This window comes from Aquila chrysaetos, chromosome 8, assembly GCF_900496995.4.
Source record: "Aquila chrysaetos chrysaetos chromosome 8, bAquChr1.4, whole genome shotgun sequence".
NCBI lineage: Eukaryota > Metazoa > Chordata > Aves > Accipitriformes > Accipitridae > Aquila > Aquila chrysaetos.
Window position 1 is genome coordinate 17,892,620 of NC_044011.1, and position 23,280 is coordinate 17,915,899.

The following is a 23,280-nucleotide window of genomic DNA, read 5'->3' on the forward strand; positions in this document are numbered from 1 at the left end:
TTTCTGCTATAGTAGAGCACTAGGAGCTTCATGACTTTCTTCAGGTTAACTTTATGTCCCAATGTGGTAAATAGCAGTAGTGTAAATTTGTAGTATTTGAGTCTTACATGGTAGTTGATACTAAACCATACCAGTATTGTAGGAAAAATTCGGTATACTTACATGGCTAGCTTACTGATACGTGATAAATAATCATGCACTGCCTAGAAGTTTCTTTAATATTAAAAAAAAAAAAAAAAAAACAAACAAAAAAACCCAGAATAGGACTAACTTTTCTGGGGAAGAAAACCCACAAAACACCAGCAACAAAAACCAACCACTTTCTAACATGAAAGCCATTAAATAATAAAACAATAAATTTAGCCATTGTGTCTAGTTTGGGATATTCTGCTTTTTTTCAGTCCTAGAGACTTCCTTATGTTCACGTGCCTGCTGTAACATATTTCAAGAAACTAAAAATTTTGACGTGTTAAAGAAGTACACAAGTATTATTTTTTTTTTTTTTTTTTTTTTTACCACTTGAAGTGTTAAATGTATAAAACAACATACTTCTGAGAGCAACAAAGACAGGAGCATATCAGATTTGTGTATTCTTTCTTCAGGACACTTGTGGTCCCTCATCCCACAGAATCCTTGGGGAAAAATACCACAAAAGGAGAATAAATGTTTTTAAAACTCGAAACATAAGCCTATTGCTAAGAGACGTGTAAATAGATTGATTCTCTTGAATGTTGTTTGGCACAAATACATTGTGAAGGGGGAAGCATTTCTTCTTATGCTTGTTGTTTGTGACACAAGGATTTTCCCAAATCAAAAGTTATACATTGCAATGAGTTGTAGTCTCCTGGAAAATCACTTATGTTGTCTTATCTTGTATAATGTGCAAATAAGGTTCTACAGGCATTTGATAGTTTGAGGCTTTTGGATGTCTGTTGTGTTGGTCAGCTGTATTTTGAAACTTGGTCCTTTTGTTCTTTCTGTATGTATCCTTGTGTATTACTGCCTTTACCAAACTCAGTTTCCTAGTGACTGTGTTCACGCCTGTGTTCGAAGTCACTTTTTGCAAGCTGTTAGGACTCTTGAAAGCAATAGAGTGAAATAACAAACTTTGGGTGAAAATGTGGGAAGGCAGAATTGGTCGTTGTGCATGTATATATATTTGTAGAGTGTAAGCTCAAAATGTGGCCACTGGCATTTTAGATGACTATAAAGATCTTTGACTACTCTTTTAATGTACTTTTTTAATCTTTCTGCATATGGTTTCTGCAGGGAGCAATAGAAAGAGTGAAGGAAAGTGATAAATTAGTTGCAACCAGTAAAATAACACCACAAGACAAACAGAACATGGTGAAACGTGTGAGCACCATGGCTTACGCACTACAAGGTAAACCAAATTTTGGGCTAAATGGCAATATTGTAGACCTCTGAAGGACATCTCCTAAGTAACAAACTTTGAAAGAGAATCTTTGTTCCACCAGGAATGATAATAAGAACTAGGCATGGTTTGGGGTTTTTTTTTGTGACCTGCTTAGATTGCAGTTACCTTGCCCAATGTTTTCTTTCAAATCTCATATTGCTATTGCAAGAGATACATATTTTGGAAATGCAATTAAAAACAAAACAAAACAAACCACCAAACACCAACCACCCCAGGCTGATTCTTTCATTTTGAAGTGATAATGTCTCAAAGAAAAAGTATGGGCAGAAGTGCTTTTCTGACTCATGGTTTAGTCAGACATGATCCAGTTGAGATTCATGTTCTTGTGGATAAGATTTTATTTCCTGGATGTTCTTTGAATGAACTTTTTCCTCTTTAGGTTAGAGATGTTGTAAATATGGGACATAACACACCACACTTGAAAAACTGGGGAAGTGAGGAGTCTGGGCTCAGTCCTGCAGGATGTCAAGCCCTTAAGTACATCCTGTTACTGTCTTCAGTGGGACTACTTCTTGCTGAGGGAGTTGCATCTTTTTTCACTGACTTAAAGCCAAGAGTACTCAGTATTTTACAGGACAAAATCAGAGCAGCACACAAAACTGATTTTAAAAACAAACAAGAAAACTCCCCACTCCCTCTTTCGTGGTCACAATGATGCAAGAGGACTGTGCTGTATAAGTGGCAATCATGGAAGAGACCTCTAGGATGTCTCTTACAACCTAGAATATTCCTTCTCCCTCTATTTGTATCTCAAAATATACTTAACTTTTTATTTCGGCCATAAGCTGTGATTTGACAAGAGATGCAGAAAGTGGTGAAAGGCTTTACAGATTCAGTAATGCTATTTCTCAGGTTTCTACTGAAACAGCCTCAGTCAAGAATAGGTCAAACACTGCTGGCTGTATCTTTTTTTGAGCTAAATATTTACAGCTGTGGCTTACAACTTGATATCTATACCCTTGGAAATCTGAATGTCCTAGCCAAATTCTGTTGGAAACACTTCAGGAAAGAGCAGTTACCTCAGGAGGAGAAAATCCTGCTTCTATTCTTTATCTGATCTTTGTACACCTGAGTATTGTAACAAGAACTTGGCTTTATCCAGGAAGTGTCCATATTTTAGCAGTGAGTAATTGACACCCTACCAATTTTACGAACAGTTCCATCATAGTCTGAGTGCTGCAGGCAAAACAGGTTGTGGAAGCATGAGAACACTAACTGCTGCCAGGGCTGGACGCTGAGCTTGTTGCATAGTAACTAACCTGAACTGAGTGAAACTGTTCTGATTACGAATGCTTCTCTTAAATAATTTGCCTCCTGGGTCTAATTGCAGCTGAGATGAATCACTTCCACAGTAACCGGATTTATGACTACAACAGTGTCATTCGTCTGTATCTGGAGCAGCAGGCACAGTTTTATGAAACGGTAAGGTGTAGCATTTCAGTACCATTTTCCTGGCGCATGCTGTGCTGCTGCTTTCATAAGAAATACTCACAATACTTAATCATCTTTTTGTATAAGCCTCTCCCAGAGAGCAGATATTTGAAGAATTGTAAATGTAAAAAAAATTAAAAAAAAACCCAAAGAATGAGTTAAAATAGTATTTTGCTATAGATACTATCCTATGTATATGACTATGTCATTAGACCTATTAGACCTAAAAACCAGTGTTGAGAAACATTATTGTTGACAGCTTGATTATTTTTTTTTTCAATGCCAGTACTAAAGTTACAAAGAATTTTAGTTCTAAGACATGCAGTAAGACCTGCTGCACTGAATGCAACAATAAACCATTTGAATGAAATTTCCCTCCCATAGGATGGGAGGACGAAGGGAAGCTGCTGTGATTTAAAGCCTGATGTATGCAAATGGGGGGGGGGGGGGACTGGAGTGGTTTAGGTGACTTATTAAATATGTTAACTCTGAGCACTTGACCTACAACCTTAGTTCTCATTTAACATTGTTCTTATGCATGTATTCCTTGTGGTTTTTTAAATGAAACCCGAGGACAAATTTTCTAATTTGCTATGCTGGTAAAACATGTGAGTTTGAGTGTGCTGGAACCTGGCTTCTATTACTTAAAGGAGGAATATAAGCAACTGGTTGCCCTTCACAGCAGTAAAAGGTGCCAGTGGGGTTTCAGAGGTATCTTTTGTGGATGAGAACTTCAGGTCCACTGTTAGGTCACTTTGCTCAGTTTCTCTGACACATCTGATGGGGTTAGGCATAGGTTTCCCCTTACCTTCCTTCAGTCTCTTGTCCAGTCTATCCCAGTTCTTCTGGTTGCAGCCTCACCAGTCTCCTTGTACCAATCCTCTTCCCTGTACAGGGACCAGATCCAAGGTCACATGTGGGGTGCTGGCTACCATGAGAGCTGTGGGGAGAGCACAGGAGCTCTGTTCTGATGTGTGGCCTTGTTTCAGCAGGGAAATGGATTTCATGAAAAATCTGGCTTTGTTCCTGTAGCCCTCCTGCATAGTGCAGTGCTAGATAACCTAATAGGCAGAATGACAGACCTACCTACAATACTTTTTCCAGTACAACCTGAGCAGTGAAAGCACAAAATGAACAAGGCAGAAAATGTGTATGTGAGATGAAAAGTCTTTATAATGGAATGCTTTGAGAGTCCTATATACACAAAATCTGCAGTAAAATCTGCAGTTTTTCAGAAAATGAGGGAACAATTAATTTCTTAGCCTGCTGTTGTATTTCTGCATAGTGTAAAGTGACTACATATTAAATATGTTCTGTTTCTTTGTTTCAGATTGCACAGAAGCTGAGGCAGGCACTCAGCCGCTTTCCTGTGATGTAGAGAATAAGTAGTATTCAACAATAAAGAACAACTCCGAAGTGCTTTTCTGATTTGGGGGCAATGCTAATAAAAACTTGTTAGCCTTTGCCAGCCAAAAAAACCCACCAAAAAAACCCCAACAACAAAAATCAGTTGTAGAAAAAAAGAATTATTTAAAATTTTACTTTATCAGCCTAAATCATAAGATAAGGTTCTCTTATCTTGAATGCTCTCTCATTTGTATCATTATTTAAATAAAACAGCTAGATAATGCTGTCAGTTATAGGGATCTAAATTATCAAACTGATACATTGCCATGGACTTCATGCAGACTTGCGTCTATCAGATGTTCTTCCAAAAACTCTTAATCAACATCAGTTACAAATTTTTATCTTTTTTTTTTTTTTTTTTAAGTGGGAAAGCAGACAAGTTTGAGAAAATTACTCATTATATTCAATTCAGCTCTCTAGCGATTCAGTAGCCAGGAGGAATTATATTTGTGTATGTTTCTGGTACATGTTCATGATAATCTCCTGAATGAACACTTTGTTCTAAGTTTTGCTTCCCATACACAGCCATGGCAAACTGCTCCCATTATGACTTCTGGTAAGTATCATTCATTCTTCTCTTTCTTTTTTTCCTTCTAACAAAATCTTGTACTTGTGGCACACCACCTCAGAGCTTATGTCAGGCTCGCTCTTTCTGGCTATGCACTGTGTGAGAAGACAAAGTACAAACTAGGAAAGAGCCATTCAGGAATGTGTGGAAAACATTTTTCCATACCAGCACTTTGGCATCCCCTGATGTTATGCCATAAGGCACTGGTGTTCCTCAGTGATGTAGAGGGCCAGCTTCCCTTTTATCCCTCTGAGAGTTTGAAGTGTTTCAGCAGGGGGGACACTGCCACATCTAACCCAAACTAATATAAGTCCCCAAACTCCAACTAAGCTCAGGTCTTCATGTAGTAGTATGGTATGCTATTGGCTTGGGTTAACTTTTTGTTACCTTCTAATGCAAACTAAAAGGTGACAAAAGTACTGAATAACATCATTAGTTATCACACAAACTCTCTGCTTTGATCAACGTATCTTATCAAGTGGCCCAGTGTCCTTTTTCATACTACTGAAATATCATTTGAGGCCTGGGCTTCTCAAAACAAAAAAGCCACCACCAGCCTTGTTCACAATGCACACGAACTACAATAATTCATTTCATGCTATAAGCAAGCAGGGAAGCCAAAATGCTATTTTTGCTAAAATGTGCCTAGAATATAAATGTTTTAGCAAAAAATAAAAAGTAAAAAAAAGGCATTTTACCAATAAGCCATTCTGAGTGACGGGTACAGTCTGCTGGTTGAATAGTTGCCTTACTCTCTTTTTGCACTGGTGTTACTTTTGTGTGCTAGAAGGAAAATCTGGGTCTGCCTGAATAACCTGAAACCAAACCAAACAAGACTAAGCCTAAGTCTAGATGTTTTTCAGTGTCACGGGTTTTGTTCACGTTTTATAAACCTTGTCTTTTTCTCCTCCCAATTTTAGTTGTTCGCTTCCAAAATTCCATAGCGCAGTGTTGTTTGATACAGCCATTTAAATATGTACAAATTGTAAAGAATGTGTATAAATGTTTTACACCAAATGTAAGATCTGCTTGCATGTAGAAGCAGCTTATATAATAAATTGTTACAACGTGTACAGTAAATTCTGAAATCACTTTTTCAAGCCAGCATTTTTTTAGCATTTGTATATTCACTTTTTGGTAATGAAATCTCTTTGTAACAGACTCTTAATTTGGGAGGGGAAGGGGAGGTCTTTTTACCAATCTTTAAATAGCTCCATATGCACTAAAGTTGAAGGTTCTTTATCTTGAATAGATTATTTTAGAATCTAAGTGTAAGCTGTGCATTCCCAGTGCAGGGAAGCTATGACAGTAGGAACTGTGTCAGAGATGCAACATTTTGGCAAAAAAAGAAAAACTATGTTTAAAGACTTCTAGTAAAATGAAGTTAAACTGTTAATAAATATTTATGTATATCCACCGGACTATTTTATTTTTTTCTTTGAAATCATCATGTTGCTTTTTAACAGGGTGATGCAGTATGAGGCAAATCCTCCTTATAGCTTTTCATCAGCTTACACACACTGGCCAGCTGAGGAATGAGAAAGCATCCATGTGTCTTCCATAAAGCAGGCATCACAACTGAATGGTATAATAGTGCTAGTGACTGCAAACCAGCAAAGGCTACGCATATGTTGTAAGCTTTCATTATTCAGGTCAGTCCAGCTCGTGGTTGATGGAACCCTCCTGACTGCAAATAAGTAGTAGAGCACAGTGGTACTGTGTATTCCTGGCTTTGTGTCGGCATGGTGTTGACCCAGCATAGAAATTAGATTGTCTTTGGTATTTGTTTTTTTTAAATTAGACATGAATAGTGGCATAGTTAGGTTGGGTGAGTTGGGAGCAACAGAAAATCTTCACACTGAAGATGCAGTCATAAAACAAGAATAACAAGTTAGAGTAAGACCTGAGCAGTGCTGTCCTGAATTTCATTTGTCATAGCTGAATAATTAATCTCTGGAGCATCAAAAAGCCTTAATGCTGTTTACTGGTTTATGCTTTTCTTTGAGGGTGAGCCAAAGACTGGCATTATCCCAGTGACTTTGTAAAAGACATCAAATGCCCTAGCTGTTGGGTTTAACTTTATATTTTAATTGCTTATTCCATTACTGCTAAAATACTAAGTTCATTTTTTAATAATAAAAATGTAGCTATACAAAGGGGAATGCTACCTGTATTTCTTGTCTGGAGTTAATCCCCCATGGGATTAGACTGCAGCAGCAGACTTTGTTGTTGTTGCAATGTATGGTATGTTTTTGGAAGAGTACTGTCTACTGCAACTGGAAAGAGTATTTTTTTAATGCTATAATGAGGCCTAACTTTGCATGAGTACTGAAACTTTTACATTACTGAGCAACTTCTGTCTTCTATGACAAAGTAGTTGAGAAAGTATTATCATAACATACACTTTATTCTGTAAATTCTGATTAAATAATATACATCAATTTTACTGCTACCAAAATTAATCTTTAGTGCAGCAGAATAATTCAGACTAACAGCCTTGTAAAGAAAGAGATGCATCTCCTGTGCTGTGGCTTAGTTTGACATACACCAGACACTCTGCCAGTCTGGATTGGCCAAAAGTACTCCACAGCCTCGTGGCATGCAGCCATCCACAGCAAGCAAAGTGCTCACTAGGCAGGCATCCTGCTACTGCTGCTTCTGCCTTTCTTAGTGCTTCACACTGAGATGTGTGAGCATGCACCAGGGGAAGGCAAGTTGTGTGTGGGTCTTCAGTCAGTTGTTTTTTCCACTCTACATACTTTCCATATTTTTCTATAATTCTTCTGATAAAATTAACACTAATTACTGATATAATAACAAACAAGTATGGAATAGGAGAGGTAACCACTTGGGCAGAAAAAAACCTTTTTTTTTTTTTTTTTTTTTTTTTTTTTTCTGCCTAAAGAATCCCTAACAAAAACAACCTCATAGAATTAGAAACATACAGACTGGCTGGAGACCAATCCACCCATCCTGTAGTGTGGCAATATCAGTTATACCCATACTATTTTAAAGGACATCTGAGTCACAAATACACATTTCTTGGCATTTTGCGGAATCTCCCAAGATTCCAGCATAACACTTTGCAGTAAAACAGCATGTTATTGCTTAAAAAGCTTTCCCTTACCTACATCATCACATCTGTAAGTTGTATATATATAAAATGCTACCTCTAAGTTTGAGTTTTTGTTAACTAGGACAGTTAACCAACATATCTAGTAATTTTTACATACTGGAAGTCTTTCCTCACGTTAAGGTGTTTTATCACTTCTTCCCCGGGTGCATAAAACTAATCTGTTCTCTTGCTCATACCAGTCCTGTCAATACATGCCAGAATGAGGATTGTAGTTCTCGCCCTTCCAATAGTCACACTGCCAGCTCATCAGTTTATGGTATTAATGCCCATGTTGCCCTGCTATGTTGCTGCCTGGCTGCATAACTTCCATACAGTGGTCAAATATGATATGTAGAGCTTTGTGCGACTATCACATAAAATATAATTCCCAACCACATTTTCAATTTATAATACTCTGTTCTGTCTGTATTTGCAACCTAGACCTAGTTGGGGTCATGCAGGTTTTTTTGTTTTTAATAAACTTATGTTATATTCCAATTATTTAATAGACTTTTAGTGTAAGTTTTCAACTCATTTTATGCCTGCCTAGTAGTCACCATATTTAGAATACATTCTCTTGAATTTCTTCTGAGATTTGAATGTGAGAAATTTGTCAATCATTTCTAAAACCCTTCTGTTTGCATCTCTATATCCTGTTTGTAATTAGGCTAATCTTACAAAGGAGGATATTTGACTGTTTACACAGATTATTCTCAACAAACTTGGATTAGCTTGTTTTGCCTTTTTCCTGTCCCGTTCCCCCGACCCCGCTCAGGGCTCTTTGCGCATCAGTTGTGACTTTGGGTTCTTCACAGTATCTTTGCTGACCCAAGTCAGTATCTTTGGGGTACTGAATTTAAACTGACATAATTTCCTTGTTTTATAAAAGTAAAAAAAGTATGCCTATTTCTAATCTTCTGGGCCTTTTTATCTTTCCTAATTGGTCATGCTTTCTTAAACTATAATAATTTTTTGCCTTCCTTCAGATTCCAGCTAGTACGCCTACTGCCTTCCTGCTGAACTTTCTGAACTCTAAGTTCTTGTCATCTACAGAGTTAACAACTATTTGCTTCACAATAGACTTGATTAGTTTCTCTGAACAGATCCTGTCAATCTGAAGGCAGCTTTCTCATGTTTACTAAACACTGTTCTTCCCTTATTCTGGCCTGTGGCTGTGTTCTCATGTTAAAATACATTTTTGTAAGTAAGTCACTTATTTTTCTGTCAGGTCTGAAGCAAGAAGGTGTATCATATTTATTATTGTCTGTTAACAGCAGACTTTTGCTTCCCTTAGTTTTCGTCTTACACTTAGCATCTTTAAAACTATTCACTTTTTTAAAATATTTGCTAATAAACTTGTGTTGTCTTAGCACACATTTATCAATTCAAGGTCACTTTTAATTCGCACTGCCTTCTGTTGCAATTAAATCTTAGTAGATCCAAATCTAAATTTGTTACTCTTCACTGGTATTTCTCATCTTCTGGCATGTCTTTCCCCAAACAATTAAATTGATGAACAGTTATTCCAAGAGACAGTTTTCCTAAAAATATATAATAGAGTAGAATTTTAAAGATGCAATTAAGTTGCTGACTCCAAGAGGTTTGTTAGGGGTAATCCCAGCAGAATAATGACAAATGGAAGGAGTATAAAAATAACAGAAAATACAGAAAGATTGTGGAGAGTTAAAAAAAAAATAACATTAACTGGTTTGATTTCTTTTGAATTGTATGTTAGTAATTTGACCTTAGTTATTAGCCTGTCCTGAAAGACAGTCACCAAGAGTGAGGAATAGGGGAAAAGTGATATATGTTGTATGCGCATATATAGGAATGTGCAGCATTTGTGCTAGTTAAGATTGCTGAGCCAGTCCCTGTGGGCTGACAAGTCTGCAAAGAAAGGTGTCAAACTGAGAAAACTGATCTGCCAAGTGGGTCAGTAATGAGGCGGGTTCTTTGACCATCTAACAGAGTTGATAAAGGGCAAGGGAGGAGCAAGAGGTACAGAAGAGAGCATTTGTCATCAGCCAGCTCAGAAGAGGCTTGGCTGGGGCAGTGGAAGAGCATTGCCTGAAGAGCTTGGAAAGGCAGAGAAAGTCTGACTCTGCAGAGGTGGGGGGGCAGGGGACGGGGGTGGGAAGGTAGAGGTCTCCTTCAGGGTTTTGAATTCCTTTTCAGGGTTTCCTGAAAAGATTTGTCCAAAGGTTAGAAGCAATGAGAGAAGGGGCAGCGGTTAAGTTAATTTTGTTTAGCTGTTGGGTCCCTGCCAGAAGTAACTACACTTTGGAACTCTTATGTGTTTTCAATCATAACATGTCTCTTAGGAAAAATGCCTCTGTGCTGGATCAGTGAAACTTGGCCCTGAAGCTGGTGTTGTGGAGTCAGTGGGCTGTGCAGTCCCATTTACATGAAGGAGTGACCAACAGGAAGGCTGCGTCTGTAAACATGGCACTGAGCTTAGGGGAGGAAGAGCACATCTAAACCAAAGCAGGTCATGTGGCCTGGGAGTGAAACACAGCTGCCTGGGGGTGTCTGGCCAAGGGAGCGTGCTGTGGTCAGATATTTAGAGTGTCTCACTGTTTCTTCAGACTTGTTCCTGCCCATGAACAATGTCTGCCCTGAACTAGGAAAGACCAGAGCAATATGAAAGCAAGCACCAGGTGAGCTCTCCAGAAACAGAATTTCTACATGTGTGGTTTCAGTAAATTAACCTGCTCTGAATGTACATGATTTTTTCCTATAGGCTTCCTTGCAGGAAATGTTAGTGCAGGGATGGATGGACAGACAAGTATTTTTACCTTTTGCTGTGAAAGACCTGTACCAGGATGTGTGAATATTCTCTCTATATTTTACCGATAGGGAAACTGAGGGACAAATGAATTGTCACATGCCAAGAAGGTAGGAGGGCTGAGAATGGAACCCAACTGCTAATTCTGAGGAAGGAATTTGATGCTGAAATTCAGCTATGTTCAAAACTGCAATCCCCAACCCCTACCCAGCTTCCTTCTCCTCCCTTGAGCTGCCCCCTGCCTCCCCAGCCCCTTCAGCTGATGCTTAACTCCAGAGCTCCTGACAGTTTGCAATGGTAAAGTTTCTGGTACATGCAAGAAGTACCTGTTAAATTGCTTGTCATAGCATCCACCCACATCCACCTGCAATTATATGATGCCTCATTGACTAATGAATTTGGTCACCCACAGGAGACTTGAAAATAGTGGGACAGCAGCCTGGAGTTTACAGAATAGGAACTGTGAAAAGCGCACATTCATGCTTTCTGTACCAAAGGAGAGGATAAAGGGACTGAAAAACAGGAGGACCTTGACAAATTGAAAGGCAAGCTTTTTCTTTGTGACCATTTATAGTAGAATATCAGAAGAAAATCAGTCTGTTTAAAAAAACAAACAAACAAACAACAAAAAAAATCAACCCAAAAATGACAGTTGTAGATGAAACAGGGTGCTAAACATAATAGGGTACTTCTAATGCAGAAGCTAAATACTTATCAGGCTTCTTTCAGATCTGTAATTACATCAAGATAACTAGATTAGCTTAGTTTAGGTACTAGCTGTTGTACTTCATAGCTCTTTGTATACAAGAGTGGTAGCAGCTTCTAGGACTATGAATTGTCTTCGGACAATAATAATGTTAAAATAGTTAGCAAATAATATTGTAGTATCAAACACAAAACACCAAGTCTTTGTAATATTTGTAAATCTAGACTGACAGAAGTTCAACTCTTAATCCTATTAAATGCTTTATTATGCTTACTTCTCTGCTTTACAGTTTGGGAGAAGAGTATCTTCCTGCTCCCATATGATCCTCTGGCATTGCCTGCTCATCTAGACCTTTCTGGACCCATCAAAATTTATTGCACACCTAACGTAAATTGCACTGTATTCACTTTGTTGGCAACTCTGAGACCCTGTGTCTCCTGCTAGGGTGGGAGAATGTCATTGCTAATGTCTTGTTGCCATTCTTTAAGATTGTCTGGAGGACTTTGGCTAGGATGTCATCGCCTTACGATACTACCAGCACTCACAACTATACTAGGAATCTGAAATATCTTTTCTCAAAGCCCCTTAAAATGTTTATGTGAGAATCCCATCTTTTTTTCTTTTTTAAACCTGCTACTATAATTTCCAATGACATGATGGAAACACAGACCTTCAGAAGCCCAAAACAAGAGGGTTCCACTGTTTATCCAATGTTCATCTATTTATATTTATTTTATTATTTTTAATCAAATTCTTTCCAGGCCAGACACAGGATCTTGTCAGATTTGTTGCATCCAATAATATAATGATTCACCAAATGCCAAAGGGGAAGGTGCCTCAAAAATGAAGGCCATGTAGGGGTGAGGGACAGTTTTCTAATTGTTGACTAGTTCCTGACTAGTTGACTACTATTTTTAAGCTCAGTAAAGATTTTGTTTAAAAATGCAACACCTGGAAGAATTTAATAGTTAAACATAGCATCTGTTGCAATATAGTAGCAAAATGTAAAATAGGCTGCTTGCTGTTAGGATGGAGCTGCTGAGCTTGACGTTGCCCCAGAAGGTTCCCATCTGATAGTACTCACAAGGACGGCACCACTCAGGATTTGTTATGCCTGCAAAGAAAGTTGAGAAGTAAGGAAACTCTTCATTTGTCTTCCCTGTTTAAGTAGTGACACTTTTCTGGCTGGTTCCAAATCGCACTTACCAAACTTAGAGCAAGGACTTTTTCTGGTTTTTTTCCAAGACAAAACTTTGGGAAGGAGGTAGGTGTAGAATACTTCTTCCCTAGTATAAGCATGTTTATGCTTACTTGGCAATAGATAAACTTTACTGGGGAAGAACTAGTGTCCGTCTTATAAACACAGGCTTAATGCTTGGCAGAAAGAAAACCACAATAAAACCTGCAAACAAAGAAAACCACAATGCAAGTGTTTATGGAAGTCTTCCAAAATTTAAACCAAATTTGCAATCAGTAAAAGGAGATTGTTATCCAAAGACTGCTATACTGTAAAATAAGTCTGCAGCATGGCTGCGAGAGTTGGGATCTATTTGAATGTGGTGTAAAATCAGCATGAGAAAAGGGCAACTTGAAGGGACTGCAGTAGTTTCAGAGGGGATTGAGGGTCTGCTCCTAAAACAAGAGCTGAGTTCAGAAAAGCTGTGTTTGTAGGTGCTGTCTGGCACAGCTCCCCTTTGAGTGAGCTGCTAGGTTTATACTGTAATTATCTAGTGTTAGTATCCAATAAAAATGACTAGTGGCCTTAAGTCATTTTTTAATAGTAGAATAAAACAGCCCTTCCTGAAGGGGATTGTGTGTCACAGGGAGAAAAACAAAACCCAACCAACAAGTAAACACCATATTGGGTGTTTGCAATGGAACTTGTGCCAATAGCTGCAGCTCTGTAGACAGCACTGCAGAACTGTGCGTGGTCTCTGTGTTGTGCTTCTCACTGCTATGGAGCCAGAGAGCAGTAATCAGCTCAGGTCCACTGCTGAACCCTGGCTGGCTCCAGGTGTATGTGCAGCACACAGGTCTGGTGATAAACCCTTCTACAGCATGGAGAAAGACAAGACAGATGTGCACCACTGCTGTCTGCTTCCTCCTCAATCCCAGGATGCAGTGACACCTTGGCTGGTCCTGTGTGAAGCCAGCTAAGATCTTACAAAACATACTGGTTCTGCTCTGTGCCTTGCAAGAGGCTTTGCTAGACAGCTGATGGCCCTGAAGGCACAGAGAGGGTGTGAGCATAGCTGGCTTCTGGCACAGTGAGTAAACAGCCCTAGAAATCTGCCCCAGGATACCTTACAGTTTTTTACTGTGGGACCAGCACTAAACAACAGTTAACTGCAGATGATCATAAAAAAAAAAATTAATCTAATAACTCTAGTCAGCATGCATAGATCCGTCTCTTAAGGCAGGAGGTTGCCCAACAGTAGTCATTTTATAATGGTTTCTCTGCAATATGTTGTATCCTGGCCCATCCAGGACTTCTGTTCCTTTATCAGGGCAGCCTTCTGAGCAGCAGCTTCTAGGATTAAACTGATTTTGGTTACTTTGTCTTCAAAGAGGCATTTTTAAGCTCACAGAGCATCTCTGCTTTTATTCAGGCATGCTATGAACTCTGTGCATCAGTGTTTCCATGTGGAAAAGATCTGCACAAGTTCTGGCCCTTCCATGTACTTTGCAATAAATCCCCAGGACCAGACAAAGTCTATTTCAAATTTCTGGAAGGAGTAAAGAGAGAATTCAGCTGAACTCCTACCAAAATATGCAGGGAATATTATTCAAGATAGCTACTCTGTAAGAAGAGCACAGGAAAGCTGTCATTGCACTCATCTTTTTTAAAAGACACAGGAAGCGATTGCAGGGATAACCAAGCAGTAGCTCCCTGTATGCATCAGGATCACTAATAACAGAAACTGGGCAGAAAGCATCAGAGAACAGAGAACAGAGAAGGGAGGGGTAGCAACAAAGAAGAGGAAGGGTAATGGCAGTGTAAGGAACAGAAAAAAAAAGTCAGTGACTAGGGCAGCAAGGAAGGCAATCCAAAGAGCTAATGAAGTAGAGGTAATGAAAAAAGTAGCAAACAGACATTGCATGAGGTGAACGATAGTGGACTGGGTGCCTGACAGAAGCAGGGCTGTTACTTTTGGCATGTGGCTCAAACAGAGGGGAAGACATGAACATTGGTGCCACATTCCAGCCAACCCTGCCCCCTCCAAAGTTTGTTTTATATGGCACTGTAATTCTCACACCCCAGGAGCTGGCTTCCCCCCAAATCCACAGCTTTGCTGAGCTTTTCCAACCACACCCACACACAGCCTTTCCACCCCCCCCACTTTACTAAACTGCTGAGATTATTTTGGCTTGCCCACGCTCTGTACTCACCCCTTCCCACGCACACCAGCCTGCCCAGGTCACTGCTACTACTGGGGTACCTGTAATGGTAGCTGGTACCAAAAGCAAGGAAATATCCTAGGAATAGAATGCAGACTACAGGGAGAGATGGTTTCTCACCTCCCTTCCACCCTGAAAATTTTTAAGCTCCCCTGTGCCCCAGCTTGGAGAAAAAAAAATATAATAGGCTGCAAGTGAATTCAGCTCTAATTCCTGCAACTTTCAATCAGCAGGGTCAGTGTGCCCTAGGCTAGCCTACTCACTTATATGGACTAATCATTTCTGCTATGCATGCCATGACCAGTCCCCAGACTAGCAGGGATTGCATGATGGCTACAGACACAGTGAAATCTAAACCACCTGCATCCTGTATCATTCTTAATCACCCTCAAACTCCCATAATAGTTTATATGTTAATAGTGGACATGGCACAAGTTAGAAGTACAAGCAATTCTTTTTGTAAAAGCAATGCAAAATCTTGCTTTATTGAAGCAGAATGGCACACCTAAATAAACAAGTCAAATATTGTCAAAAAACAAATACTGACGAGCAAGCAGAATGAAAGCCTACCTATGCTTACTTGTACATACACATTGTCCACGGATTTAATTGGTACATTAAGAATAATGTAACATACCAAAATGGTTGTTCAAATAACCTCAAACCATGGTATTTCCTCAGGCCTTCTCTTTTCTGGTCTGTTCCTCTCATTCACACACTCTGTGCTATTTTGTCAGCTACCCCTTTACAGCAGCACTGACAGAGATAACACCTCATTCTATAATCCTCCTTTCCTTGCAAGAAAAACATATGTTATTCACCCTGAATTATGGGGCTGTGAAATAGCTTGACTCTTTATCTAGTTTGCTCTATTTTACTGTTTTCGTTTTTCTTTACCCTTCTCCAGTTCATGGCTGGTGGTGTACTGAGGAACTCCATTAACTATTCTGATTTGAACTACTTCATATTCACTGTCTTTTCAAACTATTCAGTCTAAGTCATCTTGTCATAAAGCTGCTGAGAAAGAGAAGAACACCTAAGCTTTATCACCCAATGACATTTCTACAAGATCTTTTAAAATTTACAAAAAACAGTTAAAAAAAAACCCCAAACCCTCAGTCTTCCACGTAAATGAATATGTTCTCCCTCCTTCATGGGAATGTGTTATTATACTGCCTCTTGCTCCCCTTGCTCTTTGGTCTGAAACCCCTCTAAATCTGAAAATTCACGGACAGGGCTTTTTAAAGCATGAGGAGACATAATAACCACAAAGCATCTGTTTATGAAATAAAATTAAAGAAACAAGCCTAACTTCAATTTAAAAGCACTACATCTGTTGTACTGGAAACAACTAAAATGGAAAATGTGTTGACATGTGATAATAGAAGAGCAAATCTATGCATGCAAGACAATTTGGGTTGCTTTGAGAGGGTGACTGAATACATGGCTTTTTTCTACGTGGGTTAGTATCTGGCATACAACCAGTGGTCCATTATCAAAGGTACTAGCTAGAAATTCTGTATCTCAAGAAAGATGCAGCAAATAAATCCTAAACCTTACACCTAGGGAATGTTTCCCATAGAACTTATACATGAGAACCGGGGTTCTGGCTTATATTTAAGATTTGGGAGAAATTAACCTACTCATTACAGAGATAGAAGGCTCCTTTTTTTAGTAGTTGGAGGGTGGTGGTACTGGTTGCTAGATAGCTGTTGTGTTCTACCAGGTTAATGGCACAGATCACTACTGCCACACGCTGTGTTTAAAGCAGTTTTAAAGACCTATGAGATCTTTCTGAAGAAAAGTAGGAAAAAGTAAAATGCTGATAATGCATTGAATTACACAAGGACAGACTTGAGTTCAATAAGTTTTAAACAAATTAACATTAATTAGAGTTATGAATTGAGCATGGAAACTCCATTCTCCTTGCCCTCTCCTCCCACCCCTCATTTTTAAGTGCCTCATTATAGGTCTCATCTACTTCATGTGCTCCTTTTTTCTCCTGTGTATTCTGTATTACCCAATAGGACAAAATAACTAAAGATTCTTGTATTAACAGAACTAATTTACAAATTAATCATAGTAAGAGGGATCAGAAGCTAACATTTTCCTCAATAAATAAAGTGTACTGCACCAATAAAATTATCCATATATATATGAAACCCTGCTGCGATTTGACTGACTGCATTTTCTCTTCAAATTTTCCAATTTTTGTACAACTTGGTTAGTCTAAAAAATACAAGGGTAGTTTTTGTTCTTTTAAACTATTCAGCTTTCGGGTTCATTTTCTGTATTATAATCAGCTTGCTGTTGTATTCTGGCATTTTCTACCCTTATATTCATCTGTTTCTATCTGGCTATAACATCTCAACAGACAATGAAACTCACAGACTCTGAACAACCAAAAACTCTCTTCTTCCTTCTTACAAATATGGAGCATCAACAGAATAGTTCAATTCTTATTTAAGAATTAAGTTAAGAATGACTTTGGTGCACTGAGCAGTCTCTTCCAGTACACTGTCTGTGACAATGGTAGCCACTATATACTAGAGAAATGCCACAACAGGCAATCTGGGATTGCCTCTTTCTGGAGTTTTCTTCATGGTTGATTCATGGCCAAGAGGAAGGCCTTTTTTGCCCCCTCATCAAAACCATATCCCTTGATATGGGGTAATCATGAAACCCTGCTTTCACTGTTGATGTTAAACAAACAGAGGTGTGCACAATTTGTCAGAAGATAAGAAAAGGCATATGCTCACTGAGAAAAACTGCCAACATACATGCTGCATCTGTGTCTGTGTAGATATTAAGCAGTCCACTTTAAATTTGAACTTTCTATTTTATTAAGTATATTGGTTTTCCTGTCAGGAATTCCACAAAATTAGGCAAGAAGCAGTGGAAAACTCTGTGGCTTCCTAGTCCTTTGAATACGAGAGGAGAATACCTACAACTAATCATAAGCATGTCAGTCTGGAAGAAAGAATAAAAATTTTATCTGGTTGTCTGGTCACTATTACTGCCTAAATACACACTGTCTGACTAATGCTGCTCATCTCCACATAGTTTTGGGATGAAGAAAGTTAAGCTTTAAAACAGCTGCTGTTACTGAAAATAGTCTCTTAATAAGAAAAGGCTAGTATCTGTGAATGCAGTCAATCTGCCTCTCTAGATAGATTTCTTTCATTTAGCACACATACACACAGTTAGAATGTAAGTGGAAGAGGAGGTGAGAAATTCCACTGACCTCCCAACAACACTTCAAAAGCAGTTTTTCACTAGCAGCATTTATAAAACAGCACTCCACCAGAGCATCTCAGCCACTTCTGGTACACATTCAGAGCCTGAATTCACAGCCCAATCTTCTGCCAATCTGGAGCTACAGCCTGCAGCCAGATAGGCCCTGACTAAGTCTGAACCTAAAGCCAGTTGGCTTCCAGTCCAACCACCTTAGCAGCTGAACCTCCACTGTTTATTCACTGGAGAAGTCTCACCCAAGCAAGGAGCTGTGAGATTTAGGCTACTGATAAAGTTAGGCATATATTTTAGTAGCCTGCTGAACTGGAAGCTCACGTCTGCTTTGTTAACCTACTGTTGTGGTCTAACCCCAGCTGGCAATTAAGTACCACAGAGCTGCTCACTCACTCCCTCCCCCACAGTGGGATGGGGGAGAGAATTGGGAAAAAAAAAGTCACGTTTTACAAAACAAGTGATGCACAATACAATTGCTCACCACACCACCCACCGACCAATGCCCAGCCAATCCCCGAGCTGCAGTGTCCACCAGCCAACTCCCCCCAGTTTATATACTGGGCATGACATCACATGATATGGAATACCCCTTTGGCTCATTTCATAGAATCATAGAATCATTTAGGTTGGAAAGGACCTTCAAGATCATTGAATCCAACTATCATCCATGCCCACTAAACCATTTGGGTCAGTTGTCCTTGCTGTGTCCCCTGCCAGCTTCTTGTGCACTCCCAGCCTCTGGTGGCAGGGCAGTAGGAGAAGCTGAAAAGTCCTTGACTTAGTATAAACACTGCTTAGCAACAACTAAAACATCAGTGTGTTATCAACATTGTTCTCATCCTAAATCCAAACCACAGCACTATACCAGCTACTAGGAAGAAAATTAACTTTATTCCAGCTGAAACCAGGATACGCACCCCTCTTCCTTCCAAATAATTGGTTAAAGGGTAATACTGACACAGAAATATTAGTATTAAAAGTTTCTTTTCCCTGTTGTAAGGATCACAGCCCCCAAGGGCAAGGAATAAGTGGAGCTTGTCGGGCAAGGTTGTAAACAGGAGTGGAAAGTTGAAAATACTGTCAGTGGCTTAAGCAAAGAAAATGTCTCTGCATCACTCCTTTTACATTCATGGCGAGGTCAAATGTTCTTTGTCAAAATCTAAACACACAAATAAAGCATACTAATTTATCACTTGTGCTTCTTATGCTCCCCAGAGTTATTTTTAAGGAATTGCTGTTGACATTGTTGCAAAACAGTGACCTAGCTGGAAGTATATCAGAATCTCTCTGTAACAAAGTACCAGATGTCTTTTGCACATAAAGTTCTTTACACAGTCAAGACAAGTGTAGTAACCAACTAGAATAGAAAGCTCTTCTCTCAATTTCCCTGAGTGTAAGAGGTGACATTAAAAACCCACAGCTACTTTCAGAGCAACATTTTGAGCACTTTAGCCTACAAATGTTGCAAATGCTTCTCTGTGGCAAATTTCAGCCTTAAACAAAAGTTATTACAATATTAACTAGAAAATGTGAAAACAATAAAAGGTTTTGCATATTAGCAGCAGTTACTAGTTGTTTTGAATGTCATGTGCAGGAAAAGCTATGCTGAGGTATTTCCCCTATTTCTTCTTTACTTACTGAAGTCAAAAGTTTCTCATAAAAGGCAAAACCCAAACTGTTTTCAATGACCTTATGGGCACACACATTTCCTCAGTGACCACTGAGGCTATGTGCAAGTGGCCAGAAACCTCCAGGAAATCTGTCATAAGTAATCTTTTAAATTTAATCTCAGAGCTTTAAAAAAAATTACCATTGCTTCCAGTAGCATAATATTGGACACAGACAGGTATTTTTTGTTTCTACTGTGTATCACCAAAGCATTTTGTACAAGAGTCCCAGATTGCAAAGATCACTCAATAGCACATAAAGACAAACAAGTAATACTACAGGGACATTCACCCATTCTGTGCCCCAAGGTCTAGGATATCAGGTTCACACAGCTCTTCCAGACTGGTAGCAGGCAGCTAAGCCCAATACTCTAGCCTTCTCTCCCGAGTTCTGCTAAAGTCTTTTTTGTAACACCCCTGTTGTTCCTTTTCTGATGCGTCTCCAGACAAATATACAATGCCACCTGCTAAGATCAGCATGCAGGACTCCTTTTCATTAAGGCAGTTATCCAGACCCTGTAAACATCCATTACCATGAAGACCTAGGAGCGTGAGTCATTATAATGCATAGCATGCTTCAGAGGTAAACAAGGGGCTGGGCAGGGGAAGGGATTGGAAATGTGAGCCAAAGTGAATAATGACTTGGAAGAAGACAGAAGAGTTCAGAAATTACACTGAGGTGACTTCTACAGCTGAGGTAACAGCTGAATTTCTAATGATAGCAAAAAAAATGTGCTTAAAAATCTATATAAACACAGTGTGGACATTATCTCCAACACAATTTATGCCACAGGTGAGTTATTGGGAACTAAACTTTATTTAGTAGCTGAAGGCTGTATCGTCCAACCATGGAGGCTGGCCCTCTAACATATCAGTGCTGCGATTTTGTTTGAACTACATTTCACATAGTTCTGCAGTCAGCAAACATGAGATCTTAAGGATTCCTCCCCTTCTGACAGGGAGAGAGAAGGATCTCCCTCCCCCTCCTCTAAAGACAGGAGCTGGAAAGAAGTTGGAAAAGAAGTTGGAAGAAGAAAAGGAAAGCAAAGGAACACTACTGCTTACTAAGAGCTATTCCACCCTCCAAAATTCTCCCACTATTCTGTGCATGCAGAATAGTAGAGATAACCCACCGACCTGTTGCTTCTTCTCAGCTGAAGGCAGCAGCAGCAGCGGAAGATCACCTCCCACTATTCAGCTGTGGGAACGTTCAGAAAGCAATGCAAAATATCTGTGACTGCTCAGAGGTAGAGAGTGATAAAGAACCAAATATGGGAGCATGAAAAAGGGCAAAGAAACTAATATGATGAAACTATCAAGGCAGAAGATTAAAGGAAAGGAAAAATCCACTGAGAAAGGAAGATGACATGAAAAAATGCTGAGGAGTTAATGAGGGTCTATGGCCTGGGTGAAAACAGATCCTGTGGAAGAGGGAATGAGCTCCCCTGAGGGACTCCTCAAATGACTACAGGAATTAATCAGTTTCCGTGATACTCACATACAAATGCTCCAGAGCAAGACAGCTAAAGTCCAAATGTCAGCTAAAAGATTATCTGTCAGTTTCAACATTTTCCTGTAAAAATGGACTTTCATGCATTGAATCACAGTCAGTTTGGTTAGATGAAAAGAGTGCCATAAAATAAGGCAAGCAAAACCTTTGCATACCCTCTAATATTTCGAGCAAGTTTCCTATCTGAGCCCTCACTTTGGATGTCATTCTGTATGAAGGAGATTTGTAAACTGTGTGGCTGTATTTACCATTCCTCTTCACCATTTTCTGATAGTTGCTTTCTCAGCCTTATGTTTCTAAGGTAACTGACCCATGACACAAAGTCTAATTAACTGACTTACTGCTTTTTCACTAATCATGACATCACACCTTTAAAAATGCATCTTTCCATGCTGTGGATGTTTTGTAGCCGAAACCATCTGAAAAGATCTGTTTGTAACAGATTAAAAAGGACTCACTCACAGAGTCACCTATGGAAGCAGTGCTTTGTCATACACACTGCTAAAGGTTTCCAGTTTTCCACCTTCACCTGAGTTTTCCTGTCACATCTTCATCTCCTCATATTGATTTGAGTTGCTAAAAAAAATACTAACCCAGGTGCACCAGTCCTTATTCTAGTATTTTCCCAACAAATCTGACAGTAAGATTTTTATTAACAATCCTAAATTTTGTGTTCTTGTAATTTGCAGTGAAAAGGACTAATGACAAAAATTACTAATGAGTTACAAGCACAGGCAATAGAGTGACATACCAGTGTCCTCCAAGTGACAGTTTACTCTCATGATGGAGTTAAACGAGGACTATGAAGAATCATTCCTCAAAGGCAAAGATACACAAGAAAGAGTAGGGTTTTTTTTTTTGTTGTTGTTATTTTTAAATACATAAGTCCATGATCCAGGGCAACTTTTTAAAATCATATGCGACACAACTGTCTTAGGCAGCTCTGATTGTCTAAATGATACTTGCAGTATTTCATCTCAAGCACTGTTCTCTAGGGAAAGATGTCATGGTGAAAGATGACAAAGATATAAACGGATTCTTGGTCTGCCATTCCCATAGGATAGCTGGAAGAAAGGCATCCCTTTTCTGTTTAAAATTGAGAATGGTTAAATCACACTCTTTCTTACATTCTCTAAAACCCCCCAAATTTTGAGCTGTGTGCTCTCACATTTTTCATCCTGGTCACTTAATTTCTACAGTTTCTGGGTCATTTCTTTCACATCACCCAGCACTCTATCTCACCCTACATACTGTATCAAAGATTAGGATCAGGGAAAAGAAAAAAAAAAAAAAAAAAAAAAAAAAGCCCTATGCAAACACCAATCCCACTTTCTCTACCAGATCCTTTCAAAATGCTATCTATTTTAAGAAGGGATCATAAACATACCTAAAGTTAATCTCCTTTTCGAATTACTACTAGTTATAAAACAAATAAAACAAAGGTGTGTGACAGGAAGGCAGTACCTGCTTTTCAGTTTGTTTCCATCACGTTCAACAGGGGCAGGGACTGTTATATGCCACCTGGCAAAGCACAGCCATGACTGATGTCCTCAACATTAACGTGAGACAGTAATAACAGATGGTAGTTTGGGTACTTTGAGTTTTGCAGTTTTCTCTTCATATAAATGTAAAGTATAATTCTGCCATATTAACAAATTAGAATTGTGCTTGATTTACCTGTGTAGGAATAGGACTACACTTTCTGCTAGAAATTACAGCAAATTTTCTCTCACCTGAACACATTTGTGTACCTGTGCCTACCTCCTCAATCCATTATGGCTGAACTCCGGAAAAACTAGCACCTGTACAGTCTCAACAGGGAATTGTGATGGAAATCTTGCAATATCAGAGGAAGAAAAAAAAAAAGCGCACTTTTATATGAAGGAACGCTGCTTTTTAATTACTAGTCAACCTAAAACGTGCGTTGTGCCTTTTACCCGAAACGCTTCATACCAGAACACGCGGGACCGCGCTTTCTAGGCACAGCCGAACCACCCCGCGAACC

General features: G+C 39.1%; 1 protein-coding gene across 1 annotated transcript in view; it reads left to right on the forward strand.

The window, feature by feature from the left end:
• The window catches only part of SNX9 (sorting nexin 9), a 64,819-nt gene extending 58,559 nt beyond the window's left edge, over positions 1 to 6,260 (forward strand). Inside the window, exons 16-18 of the mRNA XM_030021947.2 lie at positions 1,270 to 1,384; positions 2,769 to 2,860; positions 4,200 to 6,260. Of these exons, the coding sequence (XP_029877807.1) occupies positions 1,270 to 1,384; positions 2,769 to 2,860; positions 4,200 to 4,247 (255 nt within the window). The 3' untranslated portion in view covers positions 4,248 to 6,260. The remainder of the gene's footprint in view (positions 1 to 1,269; positions 1,385 to 2,768; positions 2,861 to 4,199) is intronic.
• Positions 6,261 to 23,280: the final 17,020 nt, after the last annotated feature.